General features: G+C 57.9%; 8 protein-coding genes across 8 annotated transcripts; all 8 read right to left on the reverse strand.

Annotated features, from left to right (window-relative positions):
- Window positions 1–980: 980 nt before the first annotated feature.
- LMJF_29_1750 (putative paraflagellar rod protein 1D) lies at window positions 981–2768 on the reverse strand (the record flags this gene model as incomplete). Its single annotated transcript, XM_003722209.1, has 1 exon — window positions 981–2768. The coding sequence occupies one exon, from the start codon at window positions 2766–2768 to the stop codon at window positions 981–983; it is 1788 nt and encodes a 595-aa protein (XP_003722257.1).
- Window positions 2769–5016: 2248 nt separating this feature from the next.
- On the reverse strand, window positions 5017–6804 carry LMJF_29_1760 (putative paraflagellar rod protein 1D; the record flags this gene model as incomplete). Its single annotated transcript, XM_003722210.1, has 1 exon — window positions 5017–6804. The coding sequence occupies one exon, from the start codon at window positions 6802–6804 to the stop codon at window positions 5017–5019; it is 1788 nt and encodes a 595-aa protein (XP_003722258.1).
- Window positions 6805–9050: 2246 nt separating this feature from the next.
- On the reverse strand, window positions 9051–10838 carry LMJF_29_1770 (putative paraflagellar rod protein 1D; the record flags this gene model as incomplete). Its single annotated transcript, XM_003722211.1, has 1 exon — window positions 9051–10838. One exon carries the CDS (start codon window positions 10836–10838, stop codon window positions 9051–9053), a length of 1788 nt encoding a protein of 595 aa, XP_003722259.1.
- A 1256-nt stretch (window positions 10839–12094) lies between these two features.
- On the reverse strand, window positions 12095–13216 carry LMJF_29_1780 (putative diphthamide synthesis protein; the record flags this gene model as incomplete). Its single annotated transcript, XM_003722212.1, has 1 exon — window positions 12095–13216. The coding sequence occupies one exon, from the start codon at window positions 13214–13216 to the stop codon at window positions 12095–12097; it is 1122 nt and encodes a 373-aa protein (XP_003722260.1).
- Window positions 13217–14081: 865 nt separating this feature from the next.
- Window positions 14082–17582, reverse strand: LMJF_29_1790 (conserved hypothetical protein; the record flags this gene model as incomplete). The annotated part of the gene is made up of 1 exon (XM_003722213.1): window positions 14082–17582. One exon carries the CDS (start codon window positions 17580–17582, stop codon window positions 14082–14084), a length of 3501 nt encoding a protein of 1166 aa, XP_003722261.1.
- A 1745-nt stretch (window positions 17583–19327) lies between these two features.
- On the reverse strand, window positions 19328–19720 carry LMJF_29_1800 (putative 40S ribosomal protein S15A; the record flags this gene model as incomplete). The annotated part of the gene is made up of 1 exon (XM_003722214.1): window positions 19328–19720. One exon carries the CDS (start codon window positions 19718–19720, stop codon window positions 19328–19330), a length of 393 nt encoding a protein of 130 aa, XP_003722262.1.
- Window positions 19721–22208: 2488 nt separating this feature from the next.
- Window positions 22209–24050, reverse strand: LMJF_29_1810 (conserved hypothetical protein; the record flags this gene model as incomplete). The annotated part of the gene is made up of 1 exon (XM_003722215.1): window positions 22209–24050. One exon carries the CDS (start codon window positions 24048–24050, stop codon window positions 22209–22211), a length of 1842 nt encoding a protein of 613 aa, XP_003722263.1.
- Window positions 24051–24758: 708 nt separating this feature from the next.
- LMJF_29_1820 (putative Tob55) lies at window positions 24759–26180 on the reverse strand (the record flags this gene model as incomplete). Its single annotated transcript, XM_003722216.1, has 1 exon — window positions 24759–26180. One exon carries the CDS (start codon window positions 26178–26180, stop codon window positions 24759–24761), a length of 1422 nt encoding a protein of 473 aa, XP_003722264.1.
- Between the last annotated feature and the right edge of the window lie 353 nt (window positions 26181–26533).

Genomic DNA, 26533 nt, shown 5'->3' on the forward strand with positions numbered 1-26533 from the left:
TCCCCACCGCACCACCACCACAAAAAGGCAGAGGATAGTTAGAATACATATGCGCGTACATGTATACAACGACAGAGGAAATACATACATGAAGCGAGCCAAGAACGGCTGAGAGGACTGCGAACCACAACAACATAGCGCATCACACGAAAACCAGAAACGGAAACGATCGAAGCAAACACGAAAACAGAGGAAAGAAAGAGAGAGACCATTGTACATCCGTCCATTCGCCCGCTGTGTGCAACAGACAGCAACAGCATTACCTTAACAGGTATTCCCACGCGTGTAGGTCGAGGTCACATCCACGCTATTACGCGGGCCCGCCCCTTCCTTACCAAAAGCGATCCTGGTAAAGACACCCCCATGCGCAATTCGAATGCTATACGCAACGTGCTTGCGCCGCATGCCACCATCAGCGTGAATGCGGTGGTGTGACGAGGAACAAGCACTTATTCGAATGGCAAAAACTTCGTCACATCGGCGTCTTGTAAGCACCACACCACACGCCTTTACCATGCGCAGGAAAAACCACAGGTAAGCGTCGACACACACAAACACACACACACATAGATACAGGAACGCACTAAAAAAAAAAAACAATCAGTACACACACAAACTGAAAGAATTGAAGACCTCGCATCGGGTGTACTGTACATCATGCATATTTGCCTTTTCCCAGACAGCATGCGCACGGCCCGCCACGGGCGCACACACGCCGCCTAGGTGCACCCTTCGTCCCTGCCTCCGCTGTCGAACCCAACAGGTGTCCCTGCACCCCTTTGACACCACACCACACAACTCGCATACCACCACCGGTCCGCCCACCAACACCCCCTCAAAACACGTGCAAACCACACATGTGCACCAGCCTTTGAAGCACCCGCCTCCCTCACTACCGGCTGTGCTCAAAAAACCCACCACCAACACCGCGCTCATTAACCGAGAGCACAACTCCACAAGTCACACACAAACAGCATACATTAACCCTCCAGCTGCGCGCTCGCCGCGTAGTCGGCGTTCATGGAGCCGCTGGTGATCTGCGCCGCAGCACTCTCGCCGCCGCTGCGCAGCAGGCGTGCGCGCTTGATCTCCTCGCGCTCCGCAGCGATCCTCACCTCCTCCTGCTTCGTCAGGTGCGACTTGTACTCCACCATCTTGCTGCGCCGTGTCAGCACCTCCTCGTTGTTCTCGTCCACCGGGTGGCTGAACTCGATGCCAGCGGCGTCCAGCGCCTCCTCCGATTCCTTGAAGTCGTCCAGCGCGGCAGCCTGCTTCTCCTTCAGCATCGCAAGCTCCTCCTCCACGCCCTGCCGCAGCTTGTACAGCTCCTTCTTCATGTCCGCGTGCTTCTTCGCGTTCGGGTCGAACGTCTCCACGCAGAACTCCAGCTGGATGTGCGCAAGGCGGATGTTCCGGTCGATCTCCTCCAGCCGCTTCTCCTTCTTGTAGATCAGCGACCCCAGCGTCAGGTACAGCATGCGGAAGTACTCCAGGTGCTCCTTGTGCACCTCCAGCCGCAGCGCGGCAAGGTCCTGGTTCGTCTTGTCGTACCGCGCTTTCACGCCCGCGCACCCCTCCGACACCAGCTCCTCCACAAGCCCAGTGCACCGCATCGCGAGGTCACAGTTGTACACCGTCAGCTCCAGCAGCTTCTTGTGCTGCGCAGCGATCTCCAGGAACTGCGCGTTCTCCACGCGCCTCTTTTCCTCGCGGTCCACCTCCTCAATCCGCCGCTTCACCTCGTCGAAACGGTCCGTCCCAAGGTTCTGCAGCTGCCGCTCCAGGTCCTGGATCTTGTTCCACGCCTCCTCCTGCATCTCCTCGTTCTCCTTGATCGCGCGCTCGCTGCGCTCCTTGTTCCCGGCATACCGCTTCGCCGCCTCCGCGTCCTCCAGGTCCGCCTTCTGGATCGCGTCCTGGATGTGCTTCAGGTCCGTCTCGCACCGCTGCCTCAGCCGCCGCTTCGCGTCCTTCATCTGGCTCGTCTCCTGGTTCGCCTGCTTCTGCACCTCGTAGATCTCCTTGAACTGCGCATTCTCCTCCTCGCACTTCCCGATCAGCCCAAACTTGTCCTTCAGCAGTTCGATCAGCCGCTCCTGCAGCTGCACCTTCGTCCACATCTGCTCCTCCGCAACCTGCATCTCGCCGTCGTGCATCGCGACATTCTGGATCTCGTTCGTCTTCTCCAGCTGCGCCAGCTGCGTCTGCATCTGGTCGTCCGTCGACGCAAGCGCGTTCTGGATCTGCGTCGCGTTCATGATGTCCTCCATCATCTTCACCGTCCGCGTCGGCACCTGCGCAAGCTGCGTCGCGTCCAGCTGCGACCGCCGCAGCTCCTCCTCCACCTTCTCCATCTTCGCGATGCTGTTGTCGATCAGCTGCGTGAAGCTCACAACGCGCGTCTTGTTCCGGTTCTGCCGCAGGTCCTGTAGCACCTTCTTCACGCCAATGATGTCCATGAACTGCGGCTTGTCCTCCGGGCGGTACAGCTCGCGCTGGCTCATCTCCAGCCCGCACACGCGCATCAGCTTCGCCAGGTCGTACGCCTCCATCAGGTTCCACTTCGTCCCAACCTCCACGGACGCAAGCAGCTCCTCGCCCTTCTCATGCGCGCCGCGCAGCTTCTGCCGCTGCGTCTCCGACCAGTCAGAGATGTGCAGCTCCTGCACAAGCTCCTCATTCTCCAGGCACGCCGTCTTCAGCTTCAGGTTGTGGATCTTCTGCTTGCGCGCAGCCTCCAGTCCGGTCGCATCTTCAGGGGTCATCATTGTGACAAAGGAGGGGAGATGAAAGGGGGAGAGACGGTGTAGGGTGTTTATGTACAAGGGAGGGGCGGGGTGAGGAGGGGGGGGAGTAGGGGTATAGAAGTGAAAAGAGAAGGTCGATGGTGAATAGCCGCTATGTACAAAGCTGAAGGGCAACGGAGAGCTGAACGCACAACGCAAGGCGTGTCCCGGCAGCGATGGAAGTGCGGGTCATGGACACAGAATAGTTTACGCAGAGCAGAATAATAGGGCCGCGCACACGGATGTGGTAAGAGGGAAAGCAAGCGCAAAAAAAAGGGTGGACCAGAGAGCTCAAGGCAGTAGAGAAGGCAAGCACTATGGCTTGAGAAAGATCATCGTGGTAGCCAAGGGGCGCTGCACGCCACTCAGGAGAGGGCAACGACCTCAGGCGGGAGAAGGCGCGCGCCGATGAGGGCGGCGGAGGTCACGCGTCGCGGTCAACTGGCGCATGGAGAGAACGCACACAGTTACCTGTGCTCTGGCACACGCCGTGTGCGCATGCCACAAGCTGTGCAACCAAAAGGGGTCGCGAAGGCGAGCACACGCGCAGCCTGATTCCTCGAAGTAAGGGCCAACAAGAATCACAATTTGTATCCTAAATGGCACCAAATCCATCCCCTTTCCGGAAGTGACGTACAGTCAACGTCACGGAGGCCTGCTTGCGACGCGGCCACTTCCACACGGGCGGCAACGCTCAGGGTGCCTGCCGACTACTTTGGGCGAAGTGCACTACGCGCACGCACTCACGCCAGGCACCTGCGAGAAGGGCGAGGAAAGCACGTCGAGCGCAATGCCCGTTGCTGCACGCGCGATTGGTGGTACACAGGTTTCGTTTTCTGGCGGTGGATGATAATGAACAACACTATACATGTCAAGAAGCGGCTACATCAAGAATGCCGCGAGGTGAACAATAATGACATACAAGGGCAAAACAAGTGGGGACAAAGAAGAAGGGCCGTAAAAAGGAGGAGGAGGGGGGGGGGCGGCCGCCGCAGGTACGTGCGGCTGTGCTGAATGCAACCCTGCATGCATTACTCCCTTTTTCTCTCCATGTCGCGCCAGTGCGTGTCCTCACCAAGGCTGTTGAGTGTATTTACTTTTCGTGTGTCAGGGGTGTGTGGAGGGGAGGGGATTGCCATTCCGTCTCCCACCATCTGCACCCCCTTTTCCTCTGCCTCTTCTCTCCCATCCACCCATCGGTGACGGGGTAGCCGGGGGAGGGGGAGGGGGAGAAGCCACGCGCCCACGCAAGAACGCAAAAGAGAAGCGGGCAGGCGTGAGGGAGCGTGTGAGAGACACGGCAGCCGTCAAAAAAGGGGGAAGGGGGCGAACGGGGAAAAAGGAGGCAGGCGGAAAATTGATAAGCGTCCACAGGGAGGGAAGAGGACGGAGAACACACGACAGAGGCGCACAACCGAGAGCCGCAGACACAGTGTGAGAGACAGGGAATGGCTGGACACGGGATTCCAAGAAAAGGCAAAGCATCGAAAGAAAAGGGCAAAACACAACGAAAGAGAACAGCATGGGGTAGATGGCGAGGGGCACGGTGAGCAAAAAGATGGAGAGGGGCGCCAAGATCACAGCGCAGCTGCTACGACTACGTGTCGATGGCGCCAACACGCATCCTCTTGTAACAAGGCAGCACCGGCGGTGGTGAAAGAAAAGGGTGGAGGGGAAACACATATGCAGTGCACAAGGCAAGAAGACACATAGGGGTATTAACGTGACGGCAATCGGAAGGAGTAAGGACACGATAACAACGGACAAAGGCAACAGGGCGTCACTCGAGCGGAAGAAAAAGAAGAGGCAGCGAAGGGAAGAGCGGACAGACACGGACAAGAGGGTGCCGCACGGAGTCATCTCTCTCACCTACGCTTCTGCCTTACGGCTCTCGCTCACAGCTCGACGTGGCAGCGGCTCTCGTCTCGGGACTGAACAGACACGGCTGCCTCTGCCTTCGAAGAGAGATGGAGTCCACGCACAACAAGCTCGACCGCAACGTACACGACCACAGTGAAAGCTCAAGAGAGCACAAGTAGGACGCCGAAAAGGCCGAGAGAGCACGGCACACAAGGAAGGCGCGAAAGAGAACTCTCGCACCTGAAGGGGCCGCAACAAGGGCAATCGCCACCAGCCAAGCAGCAGCACTCCCGCGACTCTGAGAAGCCCAGATAGTCACTTGCCATGGCAGCCTACGCCATGTGGGTTCCCTGACTAAAGCACGGTCTCCTCACAGCTCCAGCTGCGCGCTCGCCGCGTAGTCGGCGTTCATGGAGCCGCTGGTGATCTGCGCCGCAGCACTCTCGCCGCCGCTGCGCAGCAGGCGTGCGCGCTTGATCTCCTCGCGCTCCGCAGCGATCCTCACCTCCTCCTGCTTCGTCAGGTGCGACTTGTACTCCACCATCTTGCTGCGCCGTGTCAGCACCTCCTCGTTGTTCTCGTCCACCGGGTGGCTGAACTCGATGCCAGCGGCGTCCAGCGCCTCCTCCGATTCCTTGAAGTCGTCCAGCGCGGCAGCCTGCTTCTCCTTCAGCATCGCAAGCTCCTCCTCCACGCCCTGCCGCAGCTTGTACAGCTCCTTCTTCATGTCCGCGTGCTTCTTCGCGTTCGGGTCGAACGTCTCCACGCAGAACTCCAGCTGGATGTGCGCAAGGCGGATGTTCCGGTCGATCTCCTCCAGCCGCTTCTCCTTCTTGTAGATCAGCGACCCCAGCGTCAGGTACAGCATGCGGAAGTACTCCAGGTGCTCCTTGTGCACCTCCAGCCGCAGCGCGGCAAGGTCCTGGTTCGTCTTGTCGTACCGCGCTTTCACGCCCGCGCACCCCTCCGACACCAGCTCCTCCACAAGCCCAGTGCACCGCATCGCGAGGTCACAGTTGTACACCGTCAGCTCCAGCAGCTTCTTGTGCTGCGCAGCGATCTCCAGGAACTGCGCGTTCTCCACGCGCCTCTTTTCCTCGCGGTCCACCTCCTCAATCCGCCGCTTCACCTCGTCGAAACGGTCCGTCCCAAGGTTCTGCAGCTGCCGCTCCAGGTCCTGGATCTTGTTCCACGCCTCCTCCTGCATCTCCTCGTTCTCCTTGATCGCGCGCTCGCTGCGCTCCTTGTTCCCGGCATACCGCTTCGCCGCCTCCGCGTCCTCCAGGTCCGCCTTCTGGATCGCGTCCTGGATGTGCTTCAGGTCCGTCTCGCACCGCTGTCTCAGCCGCCGCTTCGCGTCCTTCATCTGGCTCGTCTCCTGGTTCGCCTGCTTCTGCACCTCGTAGATCTCCTTGAACTGCGCATTCTCCTCCTCGCACTTCCCGATCAGCCCAAACTTGTCCTTCAGCAGTTCGATCAGCCGCTCCTGCAGCTGCACCTTCGTCCACATCTGCTCCTCCGCAACCTGCATCTCGCCGTCGTGCATCGCGACATTCTGGATCTCGTTCGTCTTCTCCAGCTGCGCCAGCTGCGTCTGCATCTGGTCGTCCGTCGACGCAAGCGCGTTCTGGATCTGCGTCGCGTTCATGATGTCCTCCATCATCTTCACCGTCCGCGTCGGCACCTGCGCAAGCTGCGTCGCGTCCAGCTGCGACCGCCGCAGCTCCTCCTCCACCTTCTCCATCTTCGCGATGCTGTTGTCGATCAGCTGCGTGAAGCTCACAACGCGCGTCTTGTTCCGGTTCTGCCGCAGGTCCTGTAGCACCTTCTTCACGCCAATGATGTCCATGAACTGCGGCTTGTCCTCCGGGCGGTACAGCTCGCGCTGGCTCATCTCCAGCCCGCACACGCGCATCAGCTTCGCCAGGTCGTACGCCTCCATCAGGTTCCACTTCGTCCCAACCTCCACGGACGCAAGCAGCTCCTCGCCCTTCTCATGCGCGCCGCGCAGCTTCTGCCGCTGCGTCTCCGACCAGTCAGAGATGTGCAGCTCCTGCACAAGCTCCTCATTCTCCAGGCACGCCGTCTTCAGCTTCAGGTTGTGGATCTTCTGCTTGCGCGCAGCCTCCAGTCCGGTCGCATCTTCAGGGGTCATCATTGTGACAAAGGAGGGGAGATGAAAGGGGGAGAGACGGTGTAGGGTGTTTATGTACAAGGGAGGGGCGGGGTGAGGAGGGGGGGGAGTAGGGGTATAGAAGTGAAAAGAGAAGGTCGATGGTGAATAGCCGCTATGTACAAAGCTGAAGGGCAACGGAGAGCTGAACGCACAACGCAAGGCGTGTCCCGGCAGCGATGGAAGTGCGGGTCATGGACACAGAATAGTTTACGCAGAGCAGAATAATAGGGCCGCGCACACGGATGTGGTAAGAGGGAAAGCAAGCGCAAAAAAAAGGGTGGACCAGAGAGCTCAAGGCAGTAGAGAAGGCAAGCACTATGGCTTGAGAAAGATCATCGTGGTAGCCAAGGGGCGCTGCACGCCACTCAGGAGAGGGCAACGACCTCAGGCGGGAGAAGGCGCGCGCCGATGAGGGCGGCGGAGGTCACGCGTCGCGGTCAACTGGCGCATGGAGAGAACGCACACAGTTACCTGTGCTCTGGCACACGCCGTGTGCGCATGCCACAAGCTGTGCAACCAAAAGGGGTCGCGAATGCGAGCACACGCGCAGCCTGATTCCTCGAAGCAAGGGCCAACAAGAATCACAATTTGTATCCTAAATGGCACCAAATCCATCCCCTTTCCGGAAGTGACGTACAGTCAACGTCACGGAGGCCTGCTTGCGACGCGGCCACTTCCACACGGGCGGCAACGCTCAGGGTGCCTGCCGACTACTTTGGGCGAAGTGCACTACGCGCACGCACTCACGCCAGGCACCTGCGAGAAGGGCGAGGAAAGCACGTCGAGCGCAATGCCCGTTGCTGCACGCGCGATTGGTGGTACACAGGTTTCGTTTTCTGGCGGTGGATGATAATGAACAACACTATACATGTCAAGAAGCGGCTACATCAAGAATGCCGCGAGGTGAACAATAATGACATACAAGGGCAAAACAAGTGGGGACAAAGAAGAAGGGCCGTAAAAAGGAGGAGGGGGGGGGGGCGGCCGCCGCAGGTACGTGCGGCTGTGCTGAATGCAACCCTGCATGCATTACTCCCTTTTTCTCTCCATGTCGCGCCAGTGCGTGTCCCCACCAAGGCTGTTGAGTGTATTTACTTTTCGTGTGTCAGGGGTGTGTGGAGGGGAGGGGATTGCCATTCCGTCTCCCACCATCTGCACCCCCTTTTCCTCTGCCTCTTCTCTCCCATCCACCCATCGGTGACGGGGTAGCCGGGGGAGGGGGAGGGGGAGAAGCCACGCGCCCACGCAAGAACGCAAAAGAGAAGCGGGCAGGCGTGAGGGAGCGTGTGAGAGACACGGCAGCCGTCAAAAAAGGGGGAAGGGGGCGAACGGGGAAAAAGGAGGCAGGCGGAAAATTGATAAGCGTCCACAGGGAGGGAAGAGGACGGAGAACACACGACAGAGGCGCACAACCGAGAGCCGCAGACACAGTGTGAGAGACAGGGAATGGCTGGACACGGGATTCCAAGAAAAGGCAAAGCATCGAAAGAAAAGGGCAAAACACAACGAAAGAGAACAGCATGGGGTAGATGGCGAGGGGCACGGTGAGCAAAAAGATGGAGAGGGGCGCCAAGATCACAGCGCAGCTGCTACGACTACGTGTCGATGGCGCCAACACGCATCCTCTTGTAACAAGGCAGCACCGGCGGTGGTGAAAGAAAAGGGTGGAGGGGAAACACATATGCAGTGCACAAGGCAAGAAGACACATAGGGGTATTAACGTGACGGCAATCGGAAGGAGTAAGGACACGATAACAACGGACAAAGGCAACAGGGCGTCACTCGAGCGGAAGAAAAAGAAGAGGCAGCGAAGGGAAGAGCGGACAGACACGGACAAGAGGGTGCCGCACGGAGTCATCTCTCTCACCTACGCTTCTGCCTTACGGCTCTCGCTCACAGCTCGACGTGGCAGCGGCTCTCGTCTCGGGACTGAACAGACACGGCTGCCTCTGCCTTCGAAGAGAGATGGAGTCCACGCACAACAAGCTCGACCGCAACGTACACGACCACAGTGAAAGCTCAAGAGAGCACAAGTAGGACGCCGAAAAGGCCGAGAGAGCACGGCACACAAGGAAGGCGCGAAAGAGAACTCTCGCACCTGAAGGGGCCGCAACAAGGGCAATCACCACCAGCCAAGCAGCAGCACTCCCGCGACTCTGAGAAGCCCAGATAGTCACTTGCCATGGCAGCCTACGCCATGTGGGTTCCCTGACTAAAGCACGGTCTCCTCACAGCTCCAGCTGCGCGCTCGCCGCGTAGTCGGCGTTCATGGAGCCGCTGGTGATCTGCGCCGCAGCACTCTCGCCGCCGCTGCGCAGCAGGCGTGCGCGCTTGATCTCCTCGCGCTCCGCAGCGATCCTCACCTCCTCCTGCTTCGTCAGGTGCGACTTGTACTCCACCATCTTGCTGCGCCGTGTCAGCACCTCCTCGTTGTTTTCGTCCACCGGGTGGCTGAACTCGATGCCAGCGGCGTCCAGCGCCTCCTCCGATTCCTTGAAGTCGTCCAGCGCGGCAGCCTGCTTCTCCTTCAGCATCGCAAGCTCCTCCTCCACGCCCTGCCGCAGCTTGTACAGCTCCTTCTTCATGTCCGCGTGCTTCTTCGCGTTCGGGTCGAACGTCTCCACGCAGAACTCCAGCTGGATGTGCGCAAGGCGGATGTTCCGGTCGATCTCCTCCAGCCGCTTCTCCTTCTTGTAGATCAGCGACCCCAGCGTCAGGTACAGCATGCGGAAGTACTCCAGGTGCTCCTTGTGCACCTCCAGCCGCAGCGCGGCAAGGTCCTGGTTCGTCTTGTCGTACCGCGCTTTCACGCCCGCGCACCCCTCCGACACCAGCTCCTCCACAAGCCCAGTGCACCGCATCGCGAGGTCACAGTTGTACACCGTCAGCTCCAGCAGCTTCTTGTGCTGCGCAGCGATCTCCAGGAACTGCGCGTTCTCCACGCGCCTCTTTTCCTCGCGGTCCACCTCCTCAATCCGCCGCTTCACCTCGTCGAAACGGTCCGTCCCAAGGTTCTGCAGCTGCCGCTCCAGGTCCTGGATCTTGTTCCACGCCTCCTCCTGCATCTCCTCGTTCTCCTTGATCGCGCGCTCGCTGCGCTCCTTGTTCCCGGCATACCGCTTCGCCGCCTCCGCGTCCTCCAGGTCCGCCTTCTGGATCGCGTCCTGGATGTGCTTCAGGTCCGTCTCGCACCGCTGCCTCAGCCGCCGCTTCGCGTCCTTCATCTGGCTCGTCTCCTGGTTCGCCTGCTTCTGCACCTCGTAGATCTCCTTGAACTGCGCATTCTCCTCCTCGCACTTCCCGATCAGCCCAAACTTGTCCTTCAGCAGTTCGATCAGCCGCTCCTGCAGCTGCACCTTCGTCCACATCTGCTCCTCCGCAACCTGCATCTCGCCGTCGTGCATCGCGACATTCTGGATCTCGTTCGTCTTCTCCAGCTGCGCCAGCTGCGTCTGCATCTGGTCGTCCGTCGACGCAAGCGCGTTCTGGATCTGCGTCGCGTTCATGATGTCCTCCATCATCTTCACCGTCCGCGTCGGCACCTGCGCAAGCTGCGTCGCGTCCAGCTGCGACCGCCGCAGCTCCTCCTCCACCTTCTCCATCTTCGCGATGCTGTTGTCGATCAGCTGCGTGAAGCTCACAACGCGCGTCTTGTTCCGGTTCTGCCGCAGGTCCTGTAGCACCTTCTTCACGCCAATGATGTCCATGAACTGCGGCTTGTCCTCCGGGCGGTACAGCTCGCGCTGGCTCATCTCCAGCCCGCACACGCGCATCAGCTTCGCCAGGTCGTACGCCTCCATCAGGTTCCACTTCGTCCCAACCTCCACGGACGCAAGCAGCTCCTCGCCCTTCTCATGCGCGCCGCGCAGCTTCTGCCGCTGCGTCTCCGACCAGTCAGAGATGTGCAGCTCCTGCACAAGCTCCTCATTCTCCAGGCACGCCGTCTTCAGCTTCAGGTTGTGGATCTTCTGCTTGCGCGCAGCCTCCAGTCCGGTCGCATCTTCAGGGGTCATCATTGTGACAAAGGAGGGGAGATGAAAGGGGGAGAGACGGTGTAGGGTGTTTATGTACAAGGGAGGGGCGGGGTGAGGAGGGGGGGGGAGTAGGGGTATAGAAGTGAAAAGAGAAGGTCGATGGTGAATAGCCGCTATGTACAAAGCTGAAGTGGAAAGCGACCGTGCCAAGAGAAAGGAGTACGGAGGCAAGGAGGGGGATCGTGCGAGACAACGGTGAGCGAGAGGGTAGTAGCGTTTGCTGTGCGGGTGTGGTAGGCTACTACGCGGACAATGATGTGGGTGTCGAGTGAGGGGATGCGTACGCACACTGGGTGAGCAGGCGAGAAGGAAGTCGGGAAGTTTTTTCGTGTACAGTGACGTGAAGGAGAAGATGAGAGAAGAAGAGGGTAACAGAGAAGTGGAGAAGGCAGTGGGTTGCAGTGTTAGGGGACAGCGGTGATCTGACTCTAGTGATCACCGGCGTAGGCGTGGGAGTTTGTGTTTCTCGTGCCGTTACACTGTTGTATGGAAGTGGAAAAATCGTAGAACTTAGGGTGATAGATGGATGAGAGGGCTGTGCTACGTCGGCGCACAAGCCGCAGGGTCGCTCCCAGAGGGGAAGAGAGGAGGAAAGGTACCGAGATGGACACACCGTCAACCCCGCGCAGTGCACGGACACGGGCACGCGCGCACTCCACACAAGAGGCACGGCAACAACACGGTGTGAGTTGTATGCCTTTTTTCCCACTCCCGTCCGCCGTGCACCGTGCATGCGTGCCGCGGCGTGACTGTTTGGAATGCTTTGTTCGGCAACCTCTGCTTCCGCCTTTTAGTTCCCTGCCTCTTCCAGTGTGCCGAATACACTTACACGTGATGAGTCGTCGGCTTTTTCCAGCCTTTCCGGTCCTTTCCTTTCGGCACGGGAACCACACATCACATGCACACAAAGGGAGAGAGACACGAGTCCCTCACGGCGGGATGGCCACCAAAGGCACGGGCTCATGCCCCAGTGACGGATCTCTTGGGAGCCGCCGACTCAAAATGGCTGCTTGCTGCCCGAAATGCACTGCGCTGCGCACTAGCTGTTGTTTCGGCAATGCTTCAAGTGCACGGCCGTCGTACAACTTCAATGGACGCTTTACGTGCTGCGCTGTCCTCTCGATAGAGCGTGTGAGGAGGGGGCACGTGGAGGAGGGGCCGGGGCAGGGAAAGGGGGAATGAGCAGCATGTTTTTGTGAGGTCGCCTTGACGCGCATCAGCAGTTCGTCCTTCCCTGTCTACAGAGACTTGTCGGTGTACACGGCCCAGTTACCTCCTTCGCGGGAGTAGTGGTCCATCGGATACTCCTCCCCCCACTGGGCGTTGCCCAAGGCCACCTCAGCCTCGTACGGAGACAGCAGCGGGCGGTCGAAGGCGTAGCCCCAGTCGATGGAGAGTCGCGGACACGCGACCTGGATGTAGCAGTCCACATCCTCGAGCATTGCCATCTTCTGCGGAAAGATCTCGGACATGAGCAACAGCGTCACGCGCTTTCCCTGGCGCTGCGCTAGCGCAATGATGCGGTCAACGACGCGGGGGTGTCCCTGACGGCCTAGCGTCCCCATTACAATCGCAAAGCTCTGCGCCGCCTTCGCCTTCTCAACCGCCCCACGGCGGAGTGTGCGCATCTCGGCCGTGGCGTAGGTTTCTCGCGACAGCGTCTTCTTGTATGGGTCGTACTGGAGGGCGCTGAGGCCAGGGTGCGCGATGAGGAAGGACTCCACGTGAAAGCGTCCGTCGCCCACGTAGAGCACCAAGTCCACTTCCGCCGGGTTCACCTTGGGGCTCGTGCAGCCGAGCACCTCACCGGTTGACAGCGGCCGGTTTTGCGGGATGACGACGGGGTGAATAAAGTGCTCCGCTTGCAGCACGCGCAGCCCGGCTCTCATGGACGAGATAAACTGGACGGTGCCGATGCACGCCACCCGCGCATCTGCGGGCACGAGAGCCTTGATGGTGTCAACAAAGTGTTGTACATCGATGTCGATCTCAACGAACACGTACATCATGTTCGCTACAATGCAGTCTTTGATGGAGATGAGGCAGCTGTGTCCGTAGTGGATGAGAAAGTCGCACCCGAGGGCCGCGGCCGAGAAATCATCGACACAGCACGCCCCATACGTGACATCGCCTAGGATGACCATTTCAGACCCTGTAGCCTCCTCCAGAATGTCAGCGATGGGGACGGCAAACATAAGCAGTCCTTCGGGAAACTGCAAGGCGACGCGGCGGGCATCTTTTTCCTTGATGCGCTTGATACACTTGTCAATCTCAAAGCGGTAGTTGGTGGGGAGGCCCAGCTTACGCTGCGTCTCCCGCTGCTGTTTCTGATCGTGCTGCACGTCGTCGAGTGCCTGCATGGACTCCCGCTGCTGCTGCTTGGTAGCGCCGTGTCCGTCAGAAACCCCTTTTCCTCGTCCTTCTGCACTACCGCCTGTTCGGAAGTGCTTCGCTTCTCAGCCCGCACGCGTTTGCACCTGTGTACGTCTCTCCTTCTGTGCGCGCTTCTGTTGGTGCCAGCGCCTCTTTTCGCGCCTACTGTGCCGATCGCGTGTGCGCTCCTCAAGCAGAGAAGCGCCCCAGCCAAGGAAAACGACGGTGATGATGAAAGCAGCGCTGAAGCCGCGTGTAACGAGAAAGGAAGAGGGAAGCAAAGGATGGGGCGGTGACAGAGCGGAGGGGGTGAAGGAATCCGTCGTGATGATGAACGGGGAGTGGAAGAGCCCCCGGAGTCGCGTTGCACGGTGCATCTCGATGCAGCTCCGCCTAGCATACGCGTGCGGCCCTTCACCACCACCACCACCACCACCACCGCTATCCCCCGCCTATTTCATTCGAAAGGAAAGACGGAGCGGCAACAGTCAACGCACGTACCCCGCGTCACAGCCGGGTGAACGGCGATCATGCACCATGACGTCCAGATGGAAAGTTATCCAACTGCGATATGTACACGAGCGGAAAGCGCGCCTCACGCGTTTTTCGTATCTTGAAACGGATAAGGAAGGAAGAGAAAGAGAGGCTCAGCTCACATCACGCGCCCACACAGGCGCACACACGCACAACAACAATGCACCGCCTGTGTGCATGGATAGAGCGGAAGGAAGACACGGTCAGAACATGAAAAGGGAAAACGAAACGAAAAAGAGCGACACGGCCCGAAGAAAAGCCCGCTGCATCCGTTGCCTGCATGTCCTTCGTCATTCTCTATCGTTCCTTGAGGCATGCCTACTCGGTCGCCGCCGCCTCCGCCCGACTGCGCTTTCGTGGCCGTGCACAGTGCAGCAAGTTCATCTCAGACCGCGGCGTGTCTGGCGCGCATAGAAACTGAACCAAGTACTCCAGACGCATGATAGGGCACGCGATGGACGCGGGACGCGATGCAAAGTCCTCCAACTCACGCTCGCTGAAGACGGCATCATCGGCAAGCACGAGCTCGGTTGACGACGGCGGCACGCTGCCCCGCTCCTTCGACGCCGCTATCACCTCCGCGGCAGTGGCGCCCTCGAGAGACGTGCACCCGCCGTTACGAAGCACTCGAAGGAAGCTTGCAGTGCGGGCGGAACTAGTGCAGCACACACGCACCTGCCACGACGCAAATGGCAGCTGAGACGCTTCGCGCTGCACCCGACAGCCACGCGCAAGCGATGCAACAGAGGAGCGGCAACCCAGCGACGCGGCTACCTCGGCGCTCCACTCAAACGGCACCTCGCCGACGAGATAACCAGCCTGCGCACACGCCGTGACGTACGCAGGCGTCAGTATCCAGCGACCCGCGGCGAGGCAGCATAGAAACTGCTCCGTCTTGGACGGCTTTGCTGTGATGAAGTGTGTGCATTCCTCCGGCTTGCTTGTGCGTTGAACGTGCGGAAAGGCATCTGCAAAGGCGTCAAAGTCGCGCTTGAGCGCGTCTTTCGTAATCAGGAACACCGCAGAGGTGGAGGCGGAGCGGGGGTAAACATGGGTGACTGCTCCAGCAACGCAGCTGGCAGATGGCATGGCGGCCTTGACTGTCCTCTTATCCTCTACGGCTTCGGTGATCGCATATGGGTTGCCGTGCAAAACTGCTGGCCGGACTGCGGCAATACCACCGTCATCGTCGAGCCCCATCTGGTAAAAAATGACCTGTGATTCATCTGACATGATGCGGCCTAGCAGTTGCTGCTGCTGATGGATCACGTGCGGCTGCGCGGAGGTGCGACGGAGGAACGCGCGTTGCTCGACGCACAGATCGGCGCCGGTGGGCGGCGGGGTAGCCGAGCACGATCCACTCCGTTGAACTTGACCCTCCCTATCGCCGCCAAGCGGAGCGGAGACGGCGGATGCGTTGGCTGTGGTACAGGCCGGAAGGTGAGGATAAAGCGAGGCATGCAGCGCGGACACCCCGAACAGCGCTCCTGATGAAGTAGCCTCCAGTTCCCCTAGAAGGTTCTCAAAACCTGGTGTGTACTGGGTGGTGAGGTAGGCGTAGGAGGACAATGGTGGGTCGGCGTGGTGGTGCAGCGTCACGGCAGGATCGTCCCTCACGTAGGGTGCACCGCCCTCTTGCTTGCCCGTCGCTGACGGCGAACGCGCAGAGCGGGACGGGGCAGCGGAGGGGTGGGGAGAGGTGGAGTGAATTGCCTGCAGTGCAGACCGCACCGCTGCTGCCGCCAACGGGGACTCGCCACCGGCTTCCTCGTCGTCATCGTCCCTCGCGCGGTGGGGTGGTAGGGGTGGCGAAGCCGTGTCGTTGGCGCGTCCAACGTCTGTGCTGTGCTGCTGGGATGAGGCCGCCTCCTCCTCCTCCCCGTCTTCCACTACTCTTCCTCCCACCGCCGGCTTCCCTAGACCCCCCTCCAAGCCGCCTTCAATCGCGTCCTGTAAGCGAGGGCAGCGACGATGAGATGGCGATGGCTGGCGCAAGACTGGCGTCTGCATAGCGAAATTTGTCGATGTCGCTGACGCCGAGGAAGGTTGAGAGATGCACAGCCGCACTGAGAGGCTTTCCTGGGAAGTTTGGCTGTTGTGTGGCACCGCCGTGCGTGCGGCGTTTGCGCGGACCGTTTTGGCGAGGGCGAATGCTTCAGGAGTCGGAATTGCCAGCGTGAAGAGTTCTGCATCCAGCCACTGCGCCTGCTGAATGGATCGATAGACCCAGTCCACCCCGACGAGGCGGCATGTCGATGCCAAAGTCAAGGGCGCCGACAGGTGCGGTCGTGGGCACGAAGAGTGCTGATAGTGGTGCTGGGCGAGCACCGCAACCTTTTGGGAGGAAAGAAGCTGGCCGCGAGGTACCACAAGATGCGTCGTGTTGCACGGGAGGTACGGGTTGCTGACCGGCTCTAGGGAAAGACTGGAAGCACTGCCATATCGCCCATCACCGCTGCCACCAAGCACGAGGGCTTCTTGCACCTTCCCTGGCAGCCCAGACCGCTGCAGTGCTGAGAGGAGCGCGTGCCGGTCTGCCGGTGCAAGGCCTGTGAAGGTCACCACGGGATGGAACACGCACTCGACACGGAAGCCGACGCATGAAAGTCGGCGCTGTTCCAGCCGACACTGCGTCACCCACTGCCACGACACCACTTGCAGGCCAGGACGCGGGTAGAGGCACTCCTCCACGCGGTCGCCAAGGACGAGGACATGTGTCGTGAACGGCGTAAACTGAGGAGAAACAGTGACTCCCATGCCACTCAGCAGGTCGTGCTGCTGCGTTGTGAGCCGGTGTGGAGGGCTGCAGTAGGCGACAACGTCAGAAAACTCATCGGCAAGTGGACGCCGAGAGAGCCCTGGCGGGGAGGCGCAGGCCGCTGTCGATGCAGTGGGCATGAGTTGTGACGACGACAGAGACGGCTGAACGGCACTGAGCGTAATGCTGTCGCAACCCCTAAACGTCCCGTCTGTATCGCGAGGCCTTCGCACGCTGGTGATACTGCATCCATGACTAATGATACTGGATCTGAGAGCCGGAGTGGCAGACCGCACCGACCCGCAGACCGGCACCCTGTTGCCATTCAACGAGCTAAGAGAGCCTGCGGAGGCACCAGTTGAACTGCACCTTGTCCTGTGTTTCAGTTCGCAGGCGACATCTGTATGAGCGTTGCTACTGTCAGCGCTGCTGCCCCGGCTGAACGCCCTGAGCAACGACGCGTCGTGCGCCGCTCGCCCTGGCACCGCATCCTCTGGCGGCAGGTGGTGACGGGAGAGCTGCTCGGTGGCGTAGCGCAGCACGAACTCCTTCATGGGAATAATCGGGATGCCGTGCTTCCGCGCGAACCGGACTTTGTCGTTTGAGGTCGTTGTGTGTGACGATGACGATAGTGTCAAGCTGAGCGCCGCTGCTGATGCAACCAACAACTCACAGTGCCGCGTTAGCATAGAGTTGTAGGTGGCGCGGCGCGCGCCGCACACGGCCTGCACACGGCCTCGCTCAAGGTGATTCAGGCTTGTGGTGCTCACCTCCTTCCCCGTCAATCCATGACCGATATCAAAGCGGTGCGTATATTCCATCGCGCAGGCGCCGTCTGTCGCCCATTCGATGGAGACGCACGGGAGTCCGCGCATGCGTGCCACCGACAGCTTGCGAGATGCGGCACAGAGAGCCGAGCCGACAACAAGCACCTGGGTGCGACTGGTGAGGTCCCCACACCAGCATAATTCGCTGCGTAGAAGGTGCTGGCGGACGATGTTCAACTCCTCACCGTAGATGCCGGTGGTCGTTACCTCGGGCCTGGTGGCCGGAACCTCCATGCTGCGCACAGAATGAACGAAGCGCAAGAGATCTGCTGAACGAACACACCAAACAGGAGAAAAAGAGTCGCTAAGGGGGGGGGGGCGGAGCTTTGCAGCCTCACCATCAAGAGAGAGAGACACACACACACGCACACAGGTGAATGCCCACGCAAGGCGTGGGCAAACAGCCAACGGTGCGCGTCCAAGAACAAAAACGCCGATACTCTCTTTTTTCCCCAAAGAGAAAAGAACGCACTTCTCGATGGTGTAGGATCAAGACGCGGCTGCTGCGCAATGTATGCCACGGTGAAAACGGTTGTGCACACGTGCACGGTATCGCTGCGATACAGCGGAGTGAAGACGGCGACGAGAAAAACTACAACGCACAAACGGGCGTTAGTTCGGCTTACGGGCCACACACAGTCGCACACCCTAAAAACCACGACAAAGTAAACACAAAAAAGGAGTCACAGTATGATCTAGCGGAGAGGGGGGGGTGGAACGTCAGGAATGATGAGGATATCAGAGACGGAAACGGAACGCGGAATGGCACCGGCGCAGCAAGGCAGGAAAGCCAAACAAGAACAGGAAAACACGACAGAGCAGGAGAAAGCAAAGAGAAGCACCAGAGGAAAAGAGCACTCTAAACGGAGTCAGGGATGCAGAGAACTTCCCTACGTGCGCGCGATGAGCAACAACAAAAAGTAAGGAAACGTTGCAGGGACGGGTTCAGGATGAGGCAACAGGTTTTCTTTCCCACACCACTCCCGCCTTTGTGTGTGTGTGTGTGTGTGTGTTGCTGGTGTTATTAGTGTTCACACGCACAAGGCACAGTGCCTGGCGTTTTCTTTTCGTTTCCTTGCGCGCTCTTGACAATGCGCGACGTGAAAAGGCGGCAGTGGCACGTGCCGAACCTCTTTTCCATACGCCGTTGTGTGACCTATTCGTTTTTTCCTCTCTCTCTCCTCTGCGTTCCCCTGCAGTCGACTGCGACAAGCTGGAAGAAAGTACGAGGCAGAAGAACACGCTGATGTGTAGCCCACAATGGGGTTTGGGGGAAGGGGGGGGGGCAAGGTCAAGACCAAAACGGTGTGGACGTATGAGAACGAGGGAAAGCAGGAGAAAGGAAGAAGGACAGGGTGAGCGAAGAGTGACCAGGTATGCAGTATGCCAAGACCTGAAGACACGGAGGAGGAGAGAGGCTTCTGTTTGCTTCCTTCAAGGCAAAGACTAAGGTGCGCGTATTCGAGGTAAGTCGTGCCATGTGCCGTGGGAGAGGTCAAAGGGGGAGAGCATGCCCGTTCATCGACGCGTGCTCACATGTGCACACACATTTGTGCGCCGCGCACCAAAAGACGTTTCCACGCGTAGAAGGCGAGCAGCACGGCAGCTGGACAGCCGGGCAAGACTGCGCCACGGCAAAGGTGACGATGGCAGCTACCCGGCGCGCCCCTTTGTACCTTTCTCGAGCCATTTAGTTTTTTTTTTCGTTTGACATCAAACAAAAAAAGATATGAAAGCAAAACCAAACGGGGAAGTCAAACCGCGAAACAAAACGAAAAACTGCGGAACAGAGAAGGGGCTCTGTCGGGGGGAGAGGGAGCGGCAAACACGCTCATGCACGCACACACCCGGTTCCTCGGCATCTCTCAGTCTCACCCACGTGTGACGCTCGGCCCTCCAAGCCGTTTTCTGTTTCGATCTGGTAGAAGTCCTAGCAAGATTCACGCACATGGCAGAAGGGCGCAGCACCCTAGCACTGCTTAGTAGAAGAAGCCGAGCACCTTACCACCGGTGTTGCGGGAGCGGGCCTCCTCGTGGTCCATGATGCCGAGCGAGGTCGTCAGCACCACGAAGCCGAACTGACGGGAGGGCAGGATATTCTTCATCCACTTCTCGTAGTCGGTGGTGGCGCAGTCGAAGCGCGGGCAGATGGCACCGCACTTGTTCAGGCGGCCGTTCAGGTTCACAACGATCTTGCCAGCGCGATGGTCATCGATGATCTCGAACTCGCCAATGTAGCCGTGCTTCTGCATCACCTGCAGGAACTTCACCACCACCTTGGAGGAGGGGCGGATGAGCACCTGGCGCTTGCCACGGCGCTCCGCGCTCGCAATGGTGCGAAGCGCGTTCGCGAGAACGCTCATCATCGTCATCTTTGCTACGGACTGCACACGAGAAATTGGAAGAGAAGTTCCCGAATTCAGAAATCCGTTTTGTGGGAAGCGGAGACGACAAACACGTGCACGCACGGGCGGGTACCAGACAGGTGCGCACACACACGTTACAACGCATACAAGTGGGACCAGGTGGTTTGAGATGCAAGAGCGGTGGGGTGATTATGGCGAGTCCAGATGAAAGGAAAGGGAGAAAAGTGTGCAAGATGAGGCGTGGAGTGGAGCGACATGATCAACGCTGTTGCTTCTCCGAGTAACTTCGGTATCATGTGGGGCATCGGCATCGTCCGATGCGCCTACTATGAAGCCAAGTGCCGAAAAAGGGCGCGCGAGTTTCGGTGTGAAAGCAAGCCCCTCGGTAGGACATGAGCTAGCTTCCCGCTGGCATGCAGCTCTCTCTCTCTGTCCTTTGGTACACTTTGTTCATTGGTCTTCTTTTTCCTACGCCTGAAACGGCGGAGCAGGCATGAGACGGGCGCGCACAATTTACGAACATGCCGACGCCGCGCGCGGTGGCCGCTTAAACTGCGGGTGGTGAAGAAGTCGCCGCAGACGCAACCGCAGCGAGCTCCATCGCTGCGGCTGCAGCGCCAGAGACAACCCGAACGAAGGCGGCAGCGTTGCCTTGCACCGCAGAGCGCTCTCTTGTGGGTCATGTGGGGTGGAAGGCCTCTTGGCACAGTCAGTGCCCTTTGGTTGAGGCGCCACCGAAAAGGTCTCACGATTCTCTGTTCTGTCTGCCGTGGATGCGATTACTGCTGGCAGGACGAGAGGACAAGCGACGGCGTCTCTCATTGCAAAGCACGGCACTGCCGCTGGCTCTTGTATCCTTGTCACCAGAAAGGGCTCTAACCCTGTACGTAAGGGAGCCGGCAGCTCTGCGCCGCTGTCTGAGATCGCCTGTGCAGGGGCAGAAGGCCGTGGTAGGTGCACATCCTTCTAATCCGTAGCAGTGTGAACCGCTGCTTCATCCGTTGCCGCTTTTGGCATCGTTGCCGCAGCGGAGACTTCAGCCGCAGTCTCCACCGTGGACGGCGGTGGTGAGCCGCAACTGCGAGGGAAGGTGAGGGGGGGGGGGAGGGGTGCTATCGCGGCGCAGCGGCGCTGAGAGAGCCGTGAGAGAGCCAGCTGCTGCAGGTTGCTGGTGACGCTACAGTCTATCTCGAGCACACCGAGGAGGTGGAAAGGCTTGGGCTTGGTGCGCCGCATCCCCAGCGAAAAGGAAGTGGGCACGTAGTAGCCCTGAAACCTCAGAAGTGCCGTGCACGCGTGCGGAATCGGACGGGTGCACAGACCTCATCCCCCATATGCGAGGTGCGGGCGTCATTGCTGGCGGTTTCGTCCACCGCGGTTTTCTCGACCCCGTCAACACTCGCAGTAGCGGCGGCAAGGTCAGGACCACACGTGCTATGCGCTTTCTAGCCCGAATCACTGGAGATGGAGGAAGACACCGAGGCCGCCAATGCCGCATGATGACTGACCGGCTGCGCAGAAACCACAGGAAGAATTGGTGCAGGAAAGGAGCTAAGGGGCACTGGTATCGCGCGAGCCGTTGCCGCGTCTGTCGCGGACACAGTTGAACGTAAGAACGTGTGACTAGCCACTGCATGGGAGGACTGACGGCAACGAAATGGAGGGGAGGGCGAGAAAAAGGGGCAATGCCTCACATCCCTGTCTGAGGTGGCGACTGCAGCGAGAGGCTTCTTGGAAGTGGGGTGAGATGCCCCTCCGAGCACCACCTCGTCTAGGGCTGTGATCGCCTTTCCAATGTCCCCCAAAGTTACGCCCCGCGCATCCTCAGTGTGCCGTCGGAGACTCATGCAAATAGGCCATTGGATATGTAACCTCATAACGAGCGCGTGTGTGCGTCGCAAAAGAACAAGGCAACAGTGGGTTGGGGGAGGGGGAGCAGGCAGAAAGGAGATGAAAGGCCAGATGGAGGGAGGGATGGGGCGTGTGTATTTATGTAAGACGGGAAACAAGAGAAAAGAGATTCCCGCAGGAAGAAAAAAAAAACGACGGCGCCTACTCGTAGATGATTGTCGACTTCGGTCCGCTTGTGTTCTCTTTCGTCCTTTCGTTGCGATCGTCACAGTCCGCTCGCAAGATCTGCGTGCGTGACAGTGCTTGTAAAGGTGTGCGAAAGGAAAACAGAAGTCGCCACGGGCTGAGTTCAGCAGATAGACTCGCCTCTGACTTCTTTCTTGTTCTTGTTTGCTTGCAGTTGCTCCACATGGTGGTTGCACCACTTTTCACATCGAAGTGGCTGTGGGTCTCGCAACAACTCTCACGCCGTAATACCGGAAGGAGGTGGGAAGGAAGCGAGGTAAGATAAGGGGACGAAAGAAGGCTCGAGAGGGGCATGGAAGTTGTAAGGAGAGGAAAGACATGGAATCAGAGAGTCAGCGAAAGAAAAAAAATCCCGCAGTGAACGTTCACAAAGGCACAAGCACACCTTCGTCTGCTATCAGGCACTCCCCAAAAACACGAGTATCGCGTGGTCTTCGGGAGCAAAACTGGAGAAGACATAATGCTGCTGCTGAAACTGCTTGCCGTACACAGGGGAGAGATGGGCACTCTTCGTGATAGACGAACTCTCCGCTGATTGCCGCTCGGCTGCGGATACCCCACCACCGGCAGCGCCACAACTGGAAGCTGAGCGCTGAGAACACAGCGACGCACTGCTGCGGAAAGGGCTGCGCCAGCCGGATCCGAAGGAGGAAAGACACTGTCCCGTCAGCGGCGATTTTGCCAGCAACCCCTGCGGGGCGCTAGCTCCTGGGGCCAGTGGCGTGCTGTTCGCCTCCACCTCCTGTTTCGAAAACAGCTGACCGTAAACACGCCCGCGCACCACGTACTCGCTCACCAGCTGATGCAGGTGAGTGGTGAGGAGCTGGAGCGCGGATACAGTAATGCTACTTTGCTCGCGCGCGCGTGCAGTGTACGGCTGGAGGAGGGTGAGTATTCGACTTTCCAGAGTGGTGGGCTCGACGGTTATCTCGCTGTCCACGGCTTGCCGCTCACGTTGCTGAGCTGCACGACGCAACTGGTCACAATCTTGTATGAAACTAATGCGCTGGTTGTCCACACGCACGTGTACGATTCCGTCCGCCTCCATGTCAAAGAGCTTTATAATGTGCGGTGAGCTGCCCTCCAGATCTGCAGTTGGAGATGGCACGAAGACGTACTTGGAGAGTGCACGCCGCGAAAAGGTCAACAGTCGGCTCTCGTATGGCATACGGTAAGTCTCCGAGCCGATGTGCACCTTCACCACAGTCGGAGGAAGCGTGTACGCCAACGCCATCGCAAGACTGGCACAGTCTCGAGCGTCCTCTCCGGTGACAATAATCTGGTTGCCGCTGAAAAGTGCATGCAGAAGGGTATGTGTCGCAGCCTCTGGCGCGTTCTTGGAAGCTGCGTCAGCGAAAAACTGGAGAAGCCACAGCGGTAGCGGCTTCACTACAATTTCAGCGTCGACAAAAAGCAGCTGCTTCGCAAATTGTGGGAGTAAAATGTCACCGTGTAGGTGTGGGGCGTCGGTATTCAGCCGGTCAATACAGGACTGAGCAAAAGGCAGTCGATCCTCCAAAATCCGCTCTGCATCACGCTGTGCAGCATCTTTATCGTGGCATGCCAAAGGAATAGGTTCTGACAGCGCTTGAGGAAGAATGACTTCAAATTGACAATGCATGTCCTCCATCACGGCCTCCTGTGCGGCCGTAGACGCCGACGAGCTATCTGACCCCGTGACAGCGAGGGAAAGGAGCTCCGTCAGCGAGCGCAGCGGCTTCCGGCGAGATTCCTCACGTAGTTGCTCCAGATTTGCTACAGTAGAATACTCCTGCTGATATCGAGCAGTGGCGCGCTGCGTCCAGCGCCTCAGCAGCACCTCGACAAAGCAGCTCAGGTAGTCCCACCGTGCCACTAACTCGTGATACGAGGGATGCAGGAATATGAGGCAAAACCGGCGCTTCTCCCCGCGTGCCACGATGTCGGGTATACTGAAAAGAAAGCTGCCGACGCACGGGCACCCACTTTCTTGGTACAGCAGGCTTTCTTCTCGACTTTCATTTGACGTGAGTACATGAGCAGCTACTGAGTTGAGGTAGTCCTTGCACTCATAGTGCAGCAAACCACTCGCAACATGCTTGCCCAGAAGTGTCCTTCCTTCGATGAAGCACAGTAGCTGGCGTACGACAGAATTACTCTTGGCTACCCGGTTGAAATCGAAGTATTCGAAAGCGTAGGTTACCTTTGGTCCGTCAAGGGCGTCAAACTCGCCAATGAACGCCGCGGGGGTATCCAGCATCGACAAGTGAGCCTGATTCTCGCTTGAGCAACAAACTCAAAATATATATATAGATAAATAAGAAATAAGAGCCGCACAACGTGATGTGAGTCCCGTTTTGAGAGCGTGGAGAGGCAACTACACTAGTAGATGTACGGCAAAGGGAAGCAGGTGAAAAGAAAGTCTGTTCGCGCAGCAGTGATAATAATAAGAGTTGCGCTTCAGGGTCACACAGGCTCGGTGCACTTTGTGTCAAATACTTGTGGCACTGCTCACAGGTGTTACTGCTGGCATATCTCTCATGAGCAGAAGATACGCCTGCAACAAGATAAAGTCAAGTAGTCGAAGTACCGCTACTGTATCGAGGTCGGAAAAGAGGTTGGAAGAGCAGAACGTAAAGATGGTGAGACTAATCAAAGCGAGAGTGCTGAAAACAAACGCCGAGAAACACACAAAATCTGCGTTGATAGGGGCAAGACTTCGCTCGCACACGTAGTCAGCTTTTGGGGGTACCTCTGTCTGCCATGTCCAACAGAATGGCACATGTCGCAACAGCATAGTCGGCATTCTTTGCTGTGTTTGCTTCAAGGATATCATAAAGATCACCAGCCGTTTTTTTTTCGTTGTTGTTAATCACGAGCAGGGGAAGGCTCTTGTGTGCGTTGAAATGAGGCGAAAAACGATATGTAAAGAGGTACAATACCGTCAGCACAACGGCAGGCTATTTTCCTAGAACGAGAAATTGGATGACCAAACCAAACCAAACCGGAACCGATCGAACAAACTTTTGCGACCGTTTCGGCACACTATATTACCCTGCTTGTCAATGCCAAGAGGAATAGACATGTTCAGTTCAAAGCGTCCACTCGGTGCGACGCCGAAGATGGGTATCCGCGTAATTACAATTCCGGCACCAACGGAACATGCACAGTCCCGCAGCCAACGGTAGCTATCCTTGAGCGCATCGAGAGACTCAATCATGCGCACATGCCCTGCATTCGCAAAAAGGTGCATCGAAGCGATCCCATTGTTGGGAAAAAAAAGGAACGGAAAGTTCAGACTTAGTGACGTCGCCCACAGAGCATTGCCTCCAGTTGCCGCAAAACGGCTAACATTGCCTTCCCAATCCAATGTAGAGGGTCCGACTGACTTGAACCCGCGAACGTGACTATTGGACAGGAATAGTCGGTCATTCAGAGGAATACGACTTCCGAAAAAGGGGTAAATTCCAGCGAGCTTTGCGCTCAGCTGCAGACTAAAAAAGGGCCCGAGTGGGATGTACTTTGATCCCTGAAACTCGCTTTTCAGAAACGTAAAATCACCGCCCATCGGACCACCGGCAAATTCGTTGCAAAGGCTGACCTGACTCCCATAAATGGGAAGCGGGTACATATTGTAGAGGAACGGGTTCGCGTGGTGAGCGACGTCTGTAATGGTGAGCTGGTGCCGGGCGTAGCCTTTATCTGTCGCCGAAAAATCGACCGCGTCCTCCAGAGGGATACTTTTCATGTGCTTTGTTAATAAGGTCCTCCGCTGTAACCCGACAGAAAACTCAGACGCAAGTTTGCCTTTTCGGTTTGTGGTGGTTGCCTTCACCTCCTCCACGCGCTCAGAGTTTGCCAAGTGGTATGTTTTGTTCTCTGTTTTCCGTCCAATATAATACTCAGCGCTTTGGCCGATGAGTGGGACATTGGAGAGAAAAGAAAACGATATCGAATGAACGCGGGACGCCGGGGGAATGTAGTTACCTTTGACGGAGTATCGGCCGCCCAATATGTTCTCGAGGGCCACCGTGATTTCTGGAATGGAAGTGTCCGTGGTGAAGACACCGATACTCTTTTTGGGCTTCTCTTCGACGACGTCTAGCCGAACACAGATATCGTTTCGCTCTCCATCTGCAGTGGGTTCAAAATTATACTTTACGTTCCGGAAAATACCTGCAGCGATCCATCGACTGCGAATTTCTGTAATTGCTTCAACAGCCTCTTCCATCGTTCGGCACCGTTTGATTGTTTCTAGATCGCTGGCCACGACATCCGGGTGCGTCCCCTCGATGCCCACCAGTCGCACATGTGCGCGAATGGGCATTTTTAGTGCCGCACTGAGGTCATCCTCACAAATGTTTACCGTTTGTTGCATAGTGTCGGTCATTTTATGTACGTGTGCGTGCGTGTAAAACGTCTCAAGTTTCAGGAAAGCTCAGTTTTAGATCCCCAAAGCTGCGACAATGAATTAGAGCAGCAAACAAGCAGAGGCGAATTGTGATGATAAGTTGAAATTGACAAAGGGCTGATAGAAGTCGCTTGTCCCTCCACCGCGAAATATGTAAATATATATGCATGTATATGAAATGAGCTGGGTAAATATACATGAAAAAAAAAACGGCAGGCGAAACACGTGCAAGAAGGGTGTGCTTCATACCTCGTTTTTCAAAATGCGAGCGTGTACGTGCTTCCCCTCTTCAGTGTACATCTCATGGGACTCTATGCAAAAGGCGAAATTAT

The sequence above is a fragment of the Leishmania major genome, chromosome 29, assembly GCF_000002725.2.
Source record: "Leishmania major strain Friedlin complete genome, chromosome 29".
In the NCBI taxonomy this organism is placed as follows: domain Eukaryota; phylum Euglenozoa; class Kinetoplastea; order Trypanosomatida; family Trypanosomatidae; genus Leishmania; species Leishmania major.